At 46.2% G+C, this 17,726-nt stretch overlaps 1 protein-coding gene across 5 annotated transcripts in view; it reads right to left on the bottom strand.

The window, feature by feature from the left end:
- Window positions 1-240: 240 nt before the first annotated feature.
- Window positions 241-17,726, bottom strand: part of KCTD20 (potassium channel tetramerization domain containing 20) — a 30,280-nt gene continuing 12,794 nt past the window's right edge. For all 5 annotated transcript variants that reach the window (XM_030291783.4, XM_041721245.2, XM_072918915.1 and 2 more), the window contains 7 exons: window positions 9,120-9,316; window positions 8,232-8,499; window positions 7,096-7,198; window positions 6,475-6,595; window positions 5,349-5,546; window positions 4,804-4,914; window positions 241-3,430 (listed from right to left, as the gene is read on the bottom strand). In XM_030291783.4, the coding sequence (XP_030147643.4) occupies window positions 3,138-3,430; window positions 4,804-4,914; window positions 5,349-5,546; window positions 6,475-6,595; window positions 7,096-7,198; window positions 8,232-8,499; window positions 9,120-9,316 (1,291 nt within the window). In that variant the 3' untranslated portion in view covers window positions 241-3,137. The remainder of the gene's footprint in view (window positions 3,431-4,803; window positions 4,915-5,348; window positions 5,547-6,474; window positions 6,596-7,095; window positions 7,199-8,231; window positions 8,500-9,119; window positions 9,317-17,726) is intronic.

Genomic DNA, 17,726 nt, shown 5'->3' with positions numbered 1-17,726 from the left:
TGTCTTTAGAACATCACTGCAATGAGGTGTAGGGATGAAGTGAACTTTGGGGTCCTCTCAGCACAAATGGTGGGAACACTTCCCTGCAAACCAGGCTCTGATGCCAACATTCTAAGACTTTGGAATCACAACCCACACTTACTTAATGAAGCAAGGAAACAAAATCCTGTAGTTCTCTATGCCCTGCCTATTCTACTCCACATTTAAAACAATTTAAAAATTTTAAAGGAGCCAAACAAGTCACATATAATTTATACTTTAATACAGAAAAGAAACCATACATCTGGTGTTCATACACAGCACAGGAGCACTTCAGTACATCCAGAGTAAGACAAAAGTTGACCTTGTACTTGAAGTAGGTGACCATGAGAGGAGGAAAAACAAAACACTTTTAAAATTTGATTCAGTGTTCCAATGGAACTCACTCTACTAACAAAATTTAAAATCCAGAATGAGTAATTACTTGGGAAAGCCAATAAACTACAGTGGGTAAGTGGTAAAAACTGCATGGAAATCATGGGAGCTGGATAATGTGCATCCCATGCTGAAGGTCCAGTTGATTGCACAGGGAACCACAAACTCCTACAGGCACTGACAGCCTGTAACTCCCAAAAGGGCTGGGTGCAGTTTAATAAACTGCCTGAATCCTTCCAGAGGCCGAGCTGCCCCTGGGCTCAGGGACACACTAGGTGGGATTTGGTTTGGCTGGATATGGTACTTTAACTGTCAGATCCCAAAAGGTGCTGTTGAGGTGCAATTCTCAGCACCTGATGCCTTGACACAGTCCTGAGAAGGAGCTCTGAACAACACCCACACTTCAGTCCTTAGAGCAGAACATGTGGAACCCCCAATTCCAGCTCAGCTGGGCAATACCAACACTCATTTACTTAAACCTGACACTGCTGGGGAAATAAATACACCCTGGAAAACATAATCACAGAGCCTGGGGACCATCACTGCTGGGCACTCAGGGCCTAGGGAAAAGTTCCACCACTGCTGGGCTCACCAGTGCTTCTGTTTGTCCTGAGGAACAGCTCACCACCAAGGCAAGGACTGGGGCTGGTCTGGCCCCTGCTGGAGGTTCATGGTTCATCTTCCATTCACCACAGAAACAGCAATTCATCTGCACCAATAATGGAGTGTCTGCATATCACCCCAGCTCTGTGCAGGCACCAAAGGACACTTCTCCCTACTGACCCAATGACACACAGGGAGGAGTCTTCAAAAGTAGTCAAGAGAAATTTAGGCATCTGAACACCTGGGATTCTTAGGAGGTCCTGAAATCTTGCCATAGGCACTTCTTTTAAGAAGAAATCTTTGCTGCACTTGGGAAAGAAGCTAAGAATGGAAACACTGAGAGAATGGAACTTGTATCCACACTAATGGAAACTAAAATGTGCCTTGGCAGAGATTTGTTACTTGCAACTAAAAAATTCTGCTTGATCTTGTTATGTTACTTGCACTGAAAACCACAAACACCTTGCCAGTAACCAGCAGCAAACTTCACTGCTCAGTTCACCATGCACTTGGCAGTCAGAAGGAGAACAATACAAATTTGCTTGATGTTGCAGCCTGGCAAAAAAAAGGATCAAACTTTCTAGGGCCAGACTGGTAGCTACACCTCAGTTTTGCCTAGTCTGACCAGGTCACTCAACACTCGTGCAATCCAGGTTTCAACACCTGACCTGCCCAGTTTTGTGAGGAGCTCTGTCCCTTCTTGAATGGTTTCAACTTTTCTTTGCACCAGCACCATGTTTTAAAACTCTGGTTTGGGTACACAGAACCTTTACACAGCCATCAGAAGGGATGGCTTTGTGAGGCAGCCCAGTTCTGGGTGCCCTTAGCTCAGCTGGGGCAGTGCAGAACTCACTCTGTGTTCATCAGGGGTTAAGCCACTTCCTACAAGTAACTCCCACAAGGAGCTCAGTGCTGCAGGAGCAGGACCAGTGAGGCTCCAATCCACCTGAGCTAAACCAGCCTGGAGTGTGCCTGTTCTTACAGCCACAGATTTGTTGGCCCTGAACCCAAATCCCAGAGCCTTACAAAGATCAGGATAATACACTCAGAGCAGCAACGGAGAGCTGTGCCCAGGTATGTGCATTTTTCTCTGCTGAGGGCTGGTTTACTATTGGTATTTCTTACCTGCCTGACAAAAATGATCCAGTCAGTTCCAAATTGGGAAGAAAGTAGCTGGCTTTTTAAAGCTGCAGCAGCAGCTCCTTGGAGAGTCTACATCAAGTCTGACTAAGGTTGATGAGATCAAGGATTTTACTCAGGTAGTAAACTGGGAGATCCTCCACTGGCTTTATTTGTCTTAGCAGGGGGATGGAGAAGACAATTGAAAGTCTTCAGTATGCACAGTCACCTCTAGAAAGCTTCTTACATCTATTTAGCTCTTAACAGATTTATTTTATTGGTAAAATATCAGCTACAGTATGTTTTAGGTTTTCCTTCAGCATGATCTACTCATTTTACTGAACTTTACAAAAACCATCCCTAAAAACAGTGATTCCATCTCACAGAGAAGTACAGATGGGGAATTCCTGTGAATATGCTTCCTATGGAACTGGTTTCTCCTTCCTAGGGCAGCAGTACACCGTACTGGATCCAAAGCCAGGTGGCAATGAAAACAGATTCCTCCACGCTCAGGGTTTGCTGTTACACTGTGCTACATTTCTGCTGGTTGATACAGAATATCATCTGTCCTGCTTTGATGTTCACTCCTCTGTAACTCATAAAAACAAAGCTGTGCCTAATGGTAAAGGAAAGCTTTGTCTTGACAGGCCCAGAATTTCCTCTCTCATGTCACACAAGACGTTTCCACACATTTGTGCTCTTCTTTCAGAAGTTTAGATAAAATATTCAGCACCCACAATCTGGAAGCCTTTGTAGTAGAAACAACAGGTCATTTCTTTTTGTCTGAGCAGACCGTGCTTTTGATTGCACAATTAAGACTATGCAGTGTTGCTCTTTATTAACATGCTTGAAATATGACAACGTAGTAAGAGCATGAACGAGGATAAAGCACCTTGCAGGAGTCTGTGTCCCATCACCCGGGATGAAACTACGGCGAGAAGTTCCCACATCCAGCAGGATTCTCCACCCACATCCAGCAGGATTCTCCAGCCTGAGCCACACTAGTCTGGTAGATCATTAACAACCATCTGGGAGAAGGGGGCATTCAGCCTGTCCAGTTCATCCACTTGTGGGGGGTGATGCATTATAACCTCGTGGTCCTCTGAAACATCATCCCCCACGGTGACCAGGTTTGTTAGGGATTTGCTCCGAACACACTGGAAATCCACGTGGCGGCTCTTGCCCTCCTCCTTCTCCCAGGACATCTGGATGAATGGCCGCTGCACGTAGTTGTAGATCACCTCGGAGCGGCCACCAGGCCTCCTCTTCACCTTCTCCTTGCAGGTGGGATACCCTGGAAACACAGACAGCCACTCAGTTCCACTGCACCTCTCTGACTCACTAAGGAATAACAGGATTCCAGAACACCCAGGTAGGAGTGACTGTGGGGTCAGGGAGGGACACACACACAACTCAGTAGACAAATGCTCAGATTCCAGATGAACGCTCAGATTTCACATTTAGCATTACTGGCTTGCAAAAAACTGTTCTCTTTCCCCCTGAAATGGAGTCCTGGAAGGCTGGACATACTTCAAGAAGGAAAACTTAAAAGCTCCAGGAGCAGGTCATCCCCATGTGCCAAAAGATGAGCCAGCGAGGATGAGAAGGAAAAAGGGCCACATAAATCAGGAGGACTATGAGGAGGTTATGTGGGGAGAAAATGAGGAGTCAAGCCTGAACATGAGCCCAGGTAGGCAACAAGGCCATGGGGACCTGGGCTGTACCAGCCATGGTCTGTCCAGCAGGCCCAGGGCAGTGATTGTCCCCCTGTGCTGGGCACTGCTGAGGCACCTTGAATACTAAGTTCAATTTTAGGCCCCTCACAACAAGAAAGTGTTGAGGGCTGGAGCGTGTCCAGAGAAGGGAACAGAGCTGGGGAAGGGTCTGGAGCATCAGGAACAGCTGAAGGAGCTGGGAGGGGGTGCTCAGCCTGGAGCAAAGGAGCTTCAGGGGGGACCTTGTGGCTCTGCACAACCCCCTGACAGGAGGAGGCAGCCTGGGGGGTCGGGCTCTGCTGCCAGGGAACAGGGACAGGACAGAGGAAGCAGCCACAAGCTGGGCTGGAGGGGTTTAGATTGGATATTAGGGAAAATTTCTTCACCAGGGCTGTCCAGCCCTGGCACAGGCTGTCCTGGGCAGTGGTGGAGTCATCATCCCTGGAGGGATTTAAGACATGTGGATGTGGCACTTAGCAATGAGGTGGGCTTAGCAGTGCTGGTTTAATGGTTGGACTCAATCATCTCAGGGGCTTTTCCCAACTAAATAATTCCATGATTCTCTGACAAGAGGGGCAGCACTGTGTGTAGTCAGCCTGCAGGTGCTGCACAGCATCAGCCATTCTGTGAGCAAACATAACTACTATACAAATAAGTCTCCTAGGACAGAGCCCGGCATCCTCTAAGCTCCCTAAGGGAAAGCTTGGATAAGCAGGTGGAGGCATTTGACTCCTGTTTCCTCATTCCTAAGGAGACAAGTCTTTCTCATACATGTTATGTACCTTTCACTTTCCTTTAACTTTTAAGCCCCTTGGCCAATTTCAGTGGCTTTGTAAAGATACATGTAAAACACAGAGTAAACAAGGAAATGCCTGGAGTCCAGAAGAAATCAGGCTTTGCTGACTGTGGAGTCACCTGGTTATGCATTTCCCTTGCTGAAGCAGCACTTTACCTTCGATGCCAATGCGAATGTTCTTCAGGCCCCGTTCCTTTAACACAGCTTTTGCCACATCTCGGTTCTCAATGTACTTGAAGAATCTGTACAGCTTGGAACTGTAAAGGACTTGAGAAATAAAAGGGGTGATTAGAATCAAAAAAGAGGAACGTTCTCCCTGCTTCTGACATGCCCCACTGTGCCAAAAGCCAGGTGTGAATTCCAAGAATTACTTCAGGTGTCTGTTTTCCTCACTAGGATTAATTGCATTTCCTTTTGGGAGGGCAGAGTCTCAACAGACTGGGTGGTGATGGGAGTGTAAAGCAAAGAATATTCCTTCACTTAGGAGCCTGGAAAAGGCTGAGGGGGAGGGAGAAACTGAAGGAAAAGTGCAGTGAGTGCTGGAATCAGTTCTAACTAGCCAGGCATCCTGCCTCCAGCAGCACCGAGCTCATACTGAACACACAAATCAGGGTTCATGCTTCCTCCTGGAGGAAGCCAATTTGGGAATGTGTCCTTTCCTTATGGCTGGGTGTGTGTGGAACAGAGCGCAGAGCCCTTACTTTGTGAATACTCCTCTCCCATGGGAGGTGGATGATCCTCATCCCAGTCCACGGTGTCCTCATCGGTCAGCACGACGATGTGACACTCCCGCTCGCCCTTCCGTGCGCTGTCCACCATGATGGGCAGGATCAGCTCCTCCAGGTAGCTGTCAAACTGCTTGTGAGCCCCATCATTGGAGAGCTCGTGTAACAGAGCACCTGAGGAGACACAGATCACAGCAGCTTTGCTACAGCATGAAAATATCTCAGCTCTGCTCTTCCCAGATCCATCCAAGAACACAGCCAGAATTATTCTTCAGACAAAATGCTCAACATATGTTCAGACACATCAACAGCCTCCAGATCCAGAACTGGCAATGTTAGAAGTGCAGACTGCATTTCAAATGGGATGCAAATTGCACTGCAGAACCATTCCATTCCTATTAAAAACTCACCAGGCTCCAATCAATACAGTGAAACAGTAACAGACTGAATAATTAATTCATTATGATACTTAAATTTCCAGCAACAACCTCTGCCCTTGAAAGTACATTTTGCTGCCTTCTCTGTGATCACTCACCAGAGAACAGGGCAGGAAATTCCACCCACAACCTGTGTTATACACACCCCATTTCAGCAATGTGCCTTTCACAGACCTGCCTGTGTTAAAAGTACTTCTTTTTGCCAGCATGCCCACCAAAAAGCTGCTCCCAATCAAATCCCTTCATGACCAGGAATTCTACTGCTTTCCAGATTTGGTATCCTTGGTTCCTGCTCTGCCCATCAGCCTTTAGCTTAAATTATTCATGATTCTCTGGTACATTTTGGATAGGGGTTATAATCCTGCTTTTAGCCTTCATTTTGCTGGTAGTAACAGCAAGCTCTGCTCAGCCTCTGATAGAAAAAGAGACTAAAATGTTTGTAATTTGCTTTTGGAGCAAAGGGCCTGTGTTCTGAAAGATTCGGTCACTCCACTTTGGATTGAAACAGCCAAAAGGAAGCTTTTTAAATGCAACTTGAGCCCCAAGGAAATCCACGTGTTCATGTTTGAACTAAAGCTCAAGATTAAGAACTGCACTGAATCAGGATCAGAGTGCTAAACACCCTGCAGATGATCTCCTAAGAGCTGATTTCTCTCCATACTTACTTAAATCTTGACATTTGATTGTGTTGAAATCAAAGTTTATGCAGAGGTAATCACATGTGTCTCGAAGGTCTGGGATGGAAATCCCATCAGGGCAGTTAATGATTCCGGTTTTGTAATAATCCTGTGAATAAAAGGACAGTTTTTGGAGAGAAAAATTATGAACATCTTGGACTATGATAATTCCTAATTAGTTCTTTATTTTTTTTACTAATATTGGACACATACTGAAACTATTTATAGTTCTGTGTACAGCAAAACAGCCCTGCTTGTCCGAGAATCTACATCTTTTTGCAGATCCTCTAGGGTCTGATAACTGATGAGGTCCAATTAAAACTTTTCATGGCACAGGGTTTCATAATATCATAATATGCAATATGTATTTATATGCAACCACAAAGTCAGAATATAGCTCAGGAATTACAACAGCAGGACATAGAAAAGGTGAAAGGCAACATGAGCAAATATTTGTAATATGGACTTATACCAAAGCTATATTTTTTTCTTTAGAAATCACAGCCTAAAACCAGAATGCCCAGGGAGTGCCTGGAGATGGCTCAGCTGTGCACATGTGACAAACAGATTGTTTGTTTCTTTTCCCCCCGCCTGCAGAGCTGCCCTTACCAGCACGGTGCGGAACACGGCTGAGCTGATCCCTTCTGCGATCTCGTACTCGCCCTTCTCATTTGGCCGGGTGAAATTGTATTCTCTGCCTGGCCCAAACATTCTGAAAGAGTAAGGAACTGTGTAAGTGCACAAGAACATCAAAATGCATTCATTCCAGAGACAAACAGATACGCTGGGGTTAAAAAATCCTTTCCTCTGAGGGCGAGGAGGGCCTGGCAGAGGCTGCCCAGAGAAGCTGTGGTTGCCTCAGCCCTGGAAGTGTCCAAGGCCAGGCTGGATGGGGCTTGGAGTAACCTGGGAGAGTGGAAGGTGTCCCTGCCCATGGCAGGGGGTGGAATGAACGGAGCTTCAAGGTCCCTTGCAGCTGAGGCCACTCCATACAGTAACTTAAACCTCCACTCCAATCTCTTCCTTAGTAAATAAGCACAAGAGCTGGCTCAGGGAGGCCTCTGTTGCTACGGCTACTGCACTCTAAGGAACAAGCCAAAGGAACAGATCATTCAGTCCTGGGGCAGAAAATCCCCTGGCAATAAAGCCCTTGCACTGACCTACAGCAGGTAACTCCACATGGCTTTAGATGCCTTGTTTCACACAATAACCCACACAAGGGTCAGTGACCCAACAGAACCCTTTGGCCAGAGAGGTGGGAAGTGCTGGCAATACAGCACATGAGCATTTCTTGGTGCAGTAACAGGCTCCAACCTCTCAGTAGGAACTGAGTAACTTCTCTTTCAGAAGAGTATCGAGAGATTGGAGAGATAGGCAGCAGGAGGGGATGGAGCAGGAGGGGTGGCAGCAGCAGGGGATGGAGCATTATCATATTTCCCATTCAGGAGGAAGGTTATCAGCTGGGGACAGATGTACAGCTGACAGACCAGGCAAACACTTGGGGAGAATGAAAAGGAGACCACCTTTGGCTAAAAGTGTGCATCTTGTAATGGACATAGAGACTTATCTAGAGAACTACCAACTCTCCATCTGGTCAGGTCTTCTGGGCCTCACTCACAGCCAAATTCTGTCTGAGGCCACCGTGTGTTACAGATGAGATCACAAAACAAATATTACATGTTTATTCCATTAAATTTTTTTTTAGATTTTCTTGAGATATCTTGAAGGTAACAGAAGTGACCCACCTTCCCAGCATGGTGTCAGGGTGAGCAGTGAAGATCTGAGGATTCACTGCAAAGCGGGTGCCATCCACCACCAGGGTCACTTTCTCTGGAGCTACTGTCTGGGAACTGCTGCTTGAAGACAATCCATGGCGTTCCTGGGTACTAAAATATTCCAGCTGTCTCTTATTTCCATCTGGGATATGGCAGTTGTGAGGTTCTTCAGGAGCAGACAGCATACTACTGATCTGGGGATTTACTGGGCAACTGTGTCGGCATTCAGAATCCAAACCTGAGGGACACAAACAAACATTGCAAAGGAAGGAGGGAATTTATTGAAAAATAACATTTCATAGTAACACTTCCTACTGAAATGAGAAAACTGAGTCATGCAATAATTAAGGATGACATAACTGTCAGGGTGATGCTATATGACATAGAACTAGGCTGTTATCAAACTGAACCAGCAGCTGGATGTTTTGGTGAGCCATAGTGCTTAATGTTCCTGGTTAAAGCAAGATGGATTCAGGTGAAAAGGGCAGCAGGACAGGAATTAAACAAGGCCAGAAATACAGACCCAGCCTCTGGCAAGACTCCCACAGGAAGCTGAGCAGCAGCACACACCTCACCAGAGTGGTGTAAGGCAGCAGTGCCCAGTGCCAGTCCGTGGTGGGCACACAGGACTGTCCAGATGCCTGCAGTGAATCTGTTCAGGACAGCTCCAGGCGAGCCAGGGCACTCCTGTGGGATGGTCTTGCCAAGATGCTGAACTCTGCTGTGAACTTCTGTCCTTTAGAGCAGCCTGGCACAGGCAGGGCACATACTGCCCAGTGCAAACTGCACTGTGACTCTGGAACATTTTCCAAAGCCCAAAAAATAATCTCCCTCAAAGACTGAGGGCATTTTCCTTACCCTCAGTCCTGGGAACTGCAGGGCCGTGACCTCCTAACACCACAGAACTTTCTTCTGACTCATGGGCTGTTACAGTTCTGTTTTCCACAGGACAACTGGACTCCAGCTTTCTCAACCAGTCTGTGCCCCCAGCACAGTTCCCATTCATGCTGGGCCTCCGTGCTGTGAGGAGTTGGTGGCGTTTCCTAAGAGAAGAGCTGGAGAGAGAATCCAGGTTGTTAGTTTTGGAAGAAACTCACAAGCAATGAAGTTCAAATCTCTGTATCTGGTACTACAAACAAGGTCCCTCGGGCCCAAAAGGCATTTCTTCAGGTATTTAACTGAGTTTCAGAGGCTTATGGTGCTAGCTATGCCCCAACCCTCACCAGGGAAGTGGGGAAAGAAGATTTTAAAGCAATCAGGGGTCTATTAAATCTACTTATCTACAGACCTTCACTTTTTTAAACCTAAGTCTAAAGCCACTGATGTATTTAGATCACATGTGTACTCCTGCAAATACCTCCCTGGCAACTCCTCCAAGTCCTCTACAGCCCTTTAAAAATGTTTATATTCTTGACTCCCAGTCCAGGCCAAATGAGCTCTATAACATGGTTATAGACTGAAATAAAACATTTTCCCAGTTAACAGCTCAGGCATTGCCTCTTAACCACTCTGAGGTTTGACCAGGAGGTTCCCTGCTGCCAGTCATTGCAGTTTTGGTTCTTTCTTCTTGATTTATGCCATGCTGTCACACAGTACTCCCCCCAGTATTTAACCCACTACAGTCCCACAACAGACACTTGGATGGTACAGAAGAGCCATGGCTGGAGCAGCCCCACACAATGCTTTAACCTCTGCTACTCACATCTGGAATGCTCTTCCAGCATAGGCAGAGATACAGCTTCCTTTTTTTTCCAAGTAAAATTCCTTCCTCCTTCTATCTTTAAGACCCACTTCACTCCTTTGTATCTCCCAACAGATCAGATCTCTTTGCTGTTTCTTTCCCTCATTCTCTCTGGCATTTGTTTTGCTCTGGACAAGAACCAACTCTCCTTTCTTGGCTTCAAGTGTTGTCCTCTCTCAAACATAAACCACCAATTTCCTCATTAATAAATTTTTCCAATTTCCCCCCTGCAGAACAATTGTCCTGTGTCTTTCCCTTGGCTGAATGATGACTGCAGGGCCTGTGGGTGGCACCTCTGACGCCTGGCAGAACACTGCCATGGCAGAGACAAAGTAGATAAAACACAGTACTAATAAAACAGCAAAATGCCAAGTCAGAGCTGCTGAGTTTTCTGGCCAGCACCTGCTGAGGGTGAAGGCCTTAATGAGCAGTTCAGTGGTGGGTTTCAAGCCCATTGTTACTGGCAATCTGAATTAAGCTTTTTATTCCTAATGAGAATTTAAAAAAAGGAGTAACAAATAATTCCTTTTGTTCTGTAAACCCAATTCTAAGTTGCCAGCATTATTATATCTGTGTATTTTTAGAAAATCTGCAGCTTACACATCATGTGATAGTGGTCCAAAGGAAGATTTTTGGCAACAACAAAACCATTTCTTTTTTTAAAGGCTCTGGCTGGCAGCACAGTGACACAGGAGCCCCAAAGGGTCATCTCAGTCCCAGCAACCTGAACAGCACCCAGAGCACTGCCTTGCTCTCTGCTCTCACCAAAATAGCCAGTGTGGGAAAACTCCCTCTCCCCACACTTTCCAGGCTGCTTTCCTGTCCTGGCTGCCTGGACCCTGGAGAAACCCCTCAGCAGCCCCACCAGAAACCCCTGTGAATGCTGCCTTGTACCTGGGAATAGACTTAAGGAGTATCTTGAGCTGGAGAACATCAGCATGAGAGTCCAGCTCCCTGCTGCTCACAGGGCCACCCACAACTAAACTGTGTGACCAGGCATCCTGCAGGGAGAATCATGGAATATCCTGAGCTGGAAGGGACCCACAAGGATCACTGAGTCCAGCTCCTGGCCCTGCACAGACAGCCCAACAATCCCACCCTGTCCCAGGAGCTCTGGCAGCTTTGGGGTTGTGCCCATTTCCTGGAGAGCCTGGGCAGTGCCCAGTGCCCAGCACACTCTGGAGGAAGAACCTTTCCTACCATCTTAATTGGGATGGATGTGGTCACACATGAAAAAACCTTTTACCTGAACAAAGCTCCATGTGAACAACCTGAGCAAGCCTCTGCCCTCTTCTCTCATGTGCCAGAGCAGCAAAGGTGTGGTAGAATGCCCAGCACTGCCAGGCACTGGGACACAGGGGTTTGGAGGGAAATCTAAATATGAAAACTCACATACCCTAAAACACCCTGGAGGAAAAAAAAGCCCACCCCTACCCCCCCTGCCACCAAAAGTCTTTAAAGCAATTCCAGAATAGACAATGTCCTGTGGAATAAAAAGTCAACTATTCCCCTGTTTCACAAAACTGTAATTATTGTGAGGAAATGGAATTTTTCAAGACTGCAAATGTTAAAGTATTAATACAACCAATAAAGTGATTTCAAACACATTCACTGAATTATTATATTGTATGTTGTGACCCTGAGATTAGCTCAGTTGGCTGGATCATGATGCTGATAACACCAAGGTTGTACATTTAATCCCTGCATGGGCCATTCACTGAAGATTTGGACTTAATGATCCTTGTGGGTCCCTTTCAACTCAGAACATTCTGCAACCTGTAACCTGAACCAAAATGCTTTAAAATTTGGTAACTGCACTGAAAGGCAAAACCTGTTTTTAAAATGCAGTTTGATTTACTTAGGGAAAAGTATTTTGAGACAGGGAAAAGAATACCCTTGTTGAGCAGATAAATAGTCATAATCCTAACTCTAAGGGAAAGCCCTTAAAGGGAGTAATTCTCGAGACTTGCTGGCTGTCAGGAGGAACCCCAGAATACTCTGGATTGGAGGGACCTTAAAGCACCTTGAGGGACACCTGCCACCAGCCCAAGCTGCTCAGAGGAACTGACATCAGAGCGGGTTGTGCTCAGGAACTCTTTCTCCCCCAGCATTAATATTCCTACACTGAAACAGTATCCCTGATAAAACTGATGTTACCACACTCACCAGGGAACAGAATTTACTCTGTGAGCTGACAAGAACTCCATTAAGAAAACAAGATAAGCATAAAATTTACTTCTTGGGTCTTTTTCTTCCAGAAATGTTGAATTGCTGCAGCTCTGCCAACAACCTTCCCTTGTGGTACCTGAACAATCTCTTGATTATTTAATACATTACTCAGCAGAGAGGAGAAATTAGTCAGGAAATCAGATCAGTAAGTAGAGTACAAGAAGGCAAAGAGCAGTGTTATTCAGGGACACTTAGACTCCGTAACTTCCCCAGAGCTCTGCCTTACAAGCCCCATTTAAATAATGTCAAATAATATGAAACACCAACAGACTGAATTTCACAACAACCACACTGGGCTGGGTGAAGGTGGAAATCTTTGTTCATCACCTCAAGCTCTGAATTAAATGCAGAGACTCTGCACACCCTTCAGCAGAGTCCTTAACTACAGCAGCATTTACAGAACTATCACCAGTTACTCAGGAACTACAATACATCAATTTTCCTTTGTCATTCCACACTTCTGCTGCTTAATCTGCTAAGCAGGATTGTCAGGGAAAAAATGTCCCAGCTGTTTGACATCTTTCTCTTCCTTTTCTGTTTTCTTCAACGAAGTTGAGCACCACCAAAAACTGCTGAAAACAGGTGCTCTTTGCAATGTGGTGACTCTCCCAAGCATAAGATCTGACTTTCCTCTTTCCTGGAAGTGGAACATCCAGTCCTGCTGATCATCCTACCCAGCTTAGGCTGATGGCATTTCCCTGTCTCCTGGCCCCTCCTGGCATGCCAAAATCCTGCACCTTGTGTGTCAGCAGAATTGAGGGAAATTAGAAAAGATCTTTTGGCACATCTGGCTGGTACAATAAATCCCCAAACTGGTCATTTAATGTGACAAATATATTGCAAACACACCCAGAACCCAGTGGGGAAACAAGTACACAAAGACTTCAAGGCCAAACTCCTGCCTGACCAGCTTACAAATGTCCTGGTTTCCTTTCATGCCCAGGATCAAGGAGAACTACCCGTGGTGAGAATGAATGCCTATAAATAATAATTAGCACCATTCAGCTTCAAAGCTTTTTACAAATATTAACTGCTCATTGCTCCTAAGAGCCCTGGGAAGCACTGCAGGGAAGCATTTTATGAGAGAAAACAAGGACACAGAGGCAGAGACCTAATCCTCGGGCTCAGAGCAGCAGGCCCACTGCCTGCTCAGGTGTTACTGACTCGGAGCACGTTCCCTGCTCAGCTCCCTGGCCCTGACCAGCAGTTCCCCTGTGCTAGCAGGACAAACACTCCCCGGTTACCACCCTCCTTAGAGGGCTCCTTCCATGCACATTTCCACCCTCTGGGAACTGTAAATTGGCTGGTACCACAGGATGGCTCAGGAGCAGTGAACAGGCACCCTGATGTCTTTCCTTGCTTCTCTGTGAGTTGTTTGCACGCTCAGACCCCGAAGGATCAGGTAAGGACCAGTCCACAGAGGAGCTGAAGCCTCACAGCTAGACTGTGGGAGCTGGGCACTCAGCAGCAATAGCCCCATGTCATATTCAGCACAAAAGATCACAGAAAGAGCTCCTCCAGCCAGAGAAAGGCTGGGTTTTTAATTTTTCTTAAGGGAGTCAGTATCAGAATCAAAAATCAAAATTCCCATCTGGCTCTGGCCATACATGGAGCATGTGGGCCCCTCCTCCCTCTGGAACACAACAATGTCAGGAATGAGCTGTGCAACTGCACAAACATCTCTGTTCTTCAGACCCTGTGCTGGTGGTCCCACTGAAATAATCCTTTTAAAGTTGTCTAGAGCCTTGTCTTTTGTTGAGGGAAAAACATGGAAGTTATATTTAAGTTGTTTTTAATCACAAAGTGAAAACACTTTAATTTTGCAATGCACCACTGGTACAAACAATTCATGCTGCAAATGTTTTGCAGAGATAAAGAGGCTGATCCCTGTTCTTTGCATTCCTTAAGGAAGTGTCCTGGATTGTAAAGAGGTGTGACATCTTCAGTACATTATCCTTCCCCACCCTAAGGGATCTAAAGCCCATCCAAAGCCAATTCCCAATGCATACAGCTCTCACCCCATTACTGGAAGAGATGAATGCACAGAGCACCATGAACAAGGTGATGTGTGCCGTGAAAAGAAACTCAATTATTGAAATGTGGCCAGCAGAGAAAACCCATTTAGATACAGCACATTTATTAAGCAAGAGAAAATAAAAGCATCAGTACAAACATGCTGATTTCTGCTTTTTATTTATTGTATTACATAAATACAATATTCTATTATATTTATAAATATATACTCCTTATCATTGGATTTTTTAAAATTCCAGTGATAGAGTATTTTAGGTATGAAGAACTTCACAGAAACTACAAAGAAAAATAATTAAAAGCCTAGCTGCCAAAATCCATTGAGGAGTAAAACCCTTGCTATAAGACCTGACAGCGTATACAGGGTCTCACTGTCATCTGGCATGGCAAAAGAGAAGGTGTAAGAGAGTAAAAATAGTAGAAATGAGTGGCTTTACTTCACCGTTTGGTTTGCAAATGGTGAGGAAGCACCAGCAGCGAGTGAATCAGCTGGTGAACAATCCTCCCCTCTTCCTAAACCACAGCCTAACCATCACGACAGAAATAAAACTCCAAACAACTCATTTTTAAGGTGACAACACTCCTTTAAGCCTACAAAAACATTCCCATGTACAATTATTCTCAGAAATATGAGCAAGCAGGAAACACGCATACGCAGGGTGTGCCTGACCTAATTCCACAGTCCTACTCTGAGAAAAGATGGATTTCTAATGGAACTGCACGTCTTTCCACACTTCTGGCTTTAATTTGTGTCCTGGTTTAACCCCAGATGGCAAGTGAGCCCCAAACAGCCACGTGCTCACTGCTCCCTGGTGGGATGGGGAGAGAACTGGAAGAGTAACTCATGGGTTGAGATCCAAATGTTTTAATAGGTAAAGAAAAAGAGAAGGTTTTGTGGATACCTCACAGCACCTTCCAGGATCTGAAGGGGCTCCAAGGAAGCCAGAGAAGGACTGCTCATAATGAACTGGAGTGACAGGACAAAGGGGAATGGCTTCCCACTGCCAGAGGGCAGGGATAGATGTGATATCGGGAAGGAATTGTTCCCTGTGAGGGTGGGCAGGCCCTGGCACAGGGTGCCCAGAGCAGCTGTGGCTGCCCCTGGATCCCTGGAAGTGTCCAAGGCCAGGCTGGATGGGGCTTGGAGCACCTGGGGCAGTGGATGGTGTCCCTGCCATGGCAGGGGGTGAAATATGATGAATTGTAAGGTTCCTTCTATCCCAAGCCAGTCTGGCATTCTATGACTCTATAGAAGCTGTGCATGCAAGTAAAGCAAAAAAGGAATTCATTCCCCACTTTCCATGGGGAGGAAGGTGTTCAGCCATGCCCAGGAGAGCAGAGCTCCATCACTTGGGAAGAAAAACAGCATCACTCCTAACATTCCCCCTGTTCCTTCTTCCCCCAGCTCCAAATGCTGAGCACAATGCCATAAGGAGTGGAATACCCCTCCCTGGGACAGCTGGCCTGGCTGTGTCCCCCAGCTCCTGTGCACCCCCAGCCCACTGGTGGGTGGGGAGCAAAAAAGGCCTTGGCTCTGTGTGAGCCCTGCTTAGCAATAACTAAAACACCCCTGTGTTACCAACCTCTTTTTCCAGCAAAAATTCAAACCACAGCCCCCTATAAGCTACTAGGAAGAAAACTAACTTTATATCAGACAAAACCAGCAGAAATTCTTCAAAGGTCTCCTTAGAATATTCCAAAAGTTTCTCTTAACATAAAAGCAGAGAAACAAATTAGCAATTGTCTTTCTACTTTGGAGAGAAAAAAGGCAATCTCATGGGTTTAAGATAAAAAAGGAGAAGTGTTTCCTGTACATAAGGATTAGGGGAATCACTGAAAGGTATAAACCACAGCAGGGAATGCAGCATGGAGATAATGGATCTCCCCTGGGCTGGGTAACATTGGGTAAGTAAAAAAGCAGCCATCAAACATGATCTGAACATAGCACGTAGGCAGCAATCCAACTTCTAATTTTCATAATAACTATTTGCTTCTGATCATCAGATGAAGACTTTCCCAGAGAAAGAGAAAAAACAAACGATTCTGCCTGTCAGCTCAGTTCACCTGCAATAAAATCTTCCAGAGGCACAGAGGCATTCACTCACTTCCTGTGCAGAGTGACAGGAACTCATCCAGTAGAAACAAAGGCAACAAGTGAAATGTTCCCCTCTATTAAAAATTAGACCTGACCTGATGGCTCATTCTGTAACCATGAAGGATCTCAAAGCCCCCCAGTGCCAGCCCCTGCCATGGCAGGGACACCTTCCACCATCCCAGGCTGCTCCCAGCCCCATCCAGCCTGGCCTTGGACACTTCCAGGGATCCAGGGGCAGCCACAGCTGCTCTGGGCACCCTGTGCCAGGGCCTGCCCACCCTCACAGGGAACAATTCCTTCCCGATATCCCATCCATCCCTGCCCTCTGGCAGTGGGAAGCCATTCCCCTTTGTCCTGTCACTCCAGGCTCTTGTCCCAAGCCCCTCCCAGCTCTCTTAGTCCCTTCGGTCCCTGGAAGAGGGTCTAAGGTCTCCCTAGAGCTCTCTCCCACCCAGCTTGGACAACCCCAGCTCTCCCAGCCTGGCTCCTCAGGTCTCTCCCAACCAGGGAAACCACCACTTCCAGGCTGAGCCACATGCACCTGAGGCAATGGAGATGCCCAGGGCAAGGTGAGACTTCACAGGTGTGGGGTTTTCACTCCCTGGCACCTGCAGGTACACCTGGAGCACTGGAGAACAAAATGCTCCAGGCATTCACCTGGACTGCACCAGAGAGAAAAACATCCACCTGCAGCTTTCACGTGCTTTTCACAAACCTCCTACTGATCCTCATTTCATTTTCCCAACACAAACACATGCAGACAATAAAATCTGATTTAGAGCTTGAACCAGCACAGGCACATGACAAAAAGCTTTTCCCTTGTTATGAAATTATCAATATACAGAGGATTCATTTTCTATCTGGCTTCAAACGACAAATGGAAAATAATGTCCAGAAGGCCTGATGCAATGCAGACAGCCTGAAAATGTTGGCAAGAGACAGCAAGGAGGCTGATGAAATGCTTGATTGTTTCTCCCATTCTCTGCATAGTGCTACACTGTTAGCAAAGTTTACTGACTTACTCATTTACTTGAGGCTCAACAAAAATCCACTCTTTCTACAAATGCAATTCAAACTACAGTTGGCAATATGGGTTTAAGGGTTTAACACTGCACTTGCACACCTTGATTTAAGATCCAGGGTCACCAGGTCCTTCTGCCACCACCAGTGCTCAGTTTATGCACTGAACTGACCCCTCATCAGTGCCCCACACTCACAGCAGCTTTTCTTTTGCCAACTTACAATCACCAAGACTGAAACCTGCAGAAAAATAATGGATATTTATTAACTGAGTGTAACCTATTACAGACTTTCCCAAAATAGGAAGGTCAGACCGTGGCAGCCTCATCAACAGAACAGATGAAATGCA

The sequence above is a fragment of the Taeniopygia guttata genome, chromosome 26, assembly GCF_048771995.1.
Source record: "Taeniopygia guttata chromosome 26, bTaeGut7.mat, whole genome shotgun sequence".
Classification (NCBI taxonomy): Eukaryota; Metazoa; Chordata; class Aves; order Passeriformes; family Estrildidae; genus Taeniopygia; species Taeniopygia guttata.
This window is presented reverse-complemented; position numbering and strand designations above follow the sequence as displayed.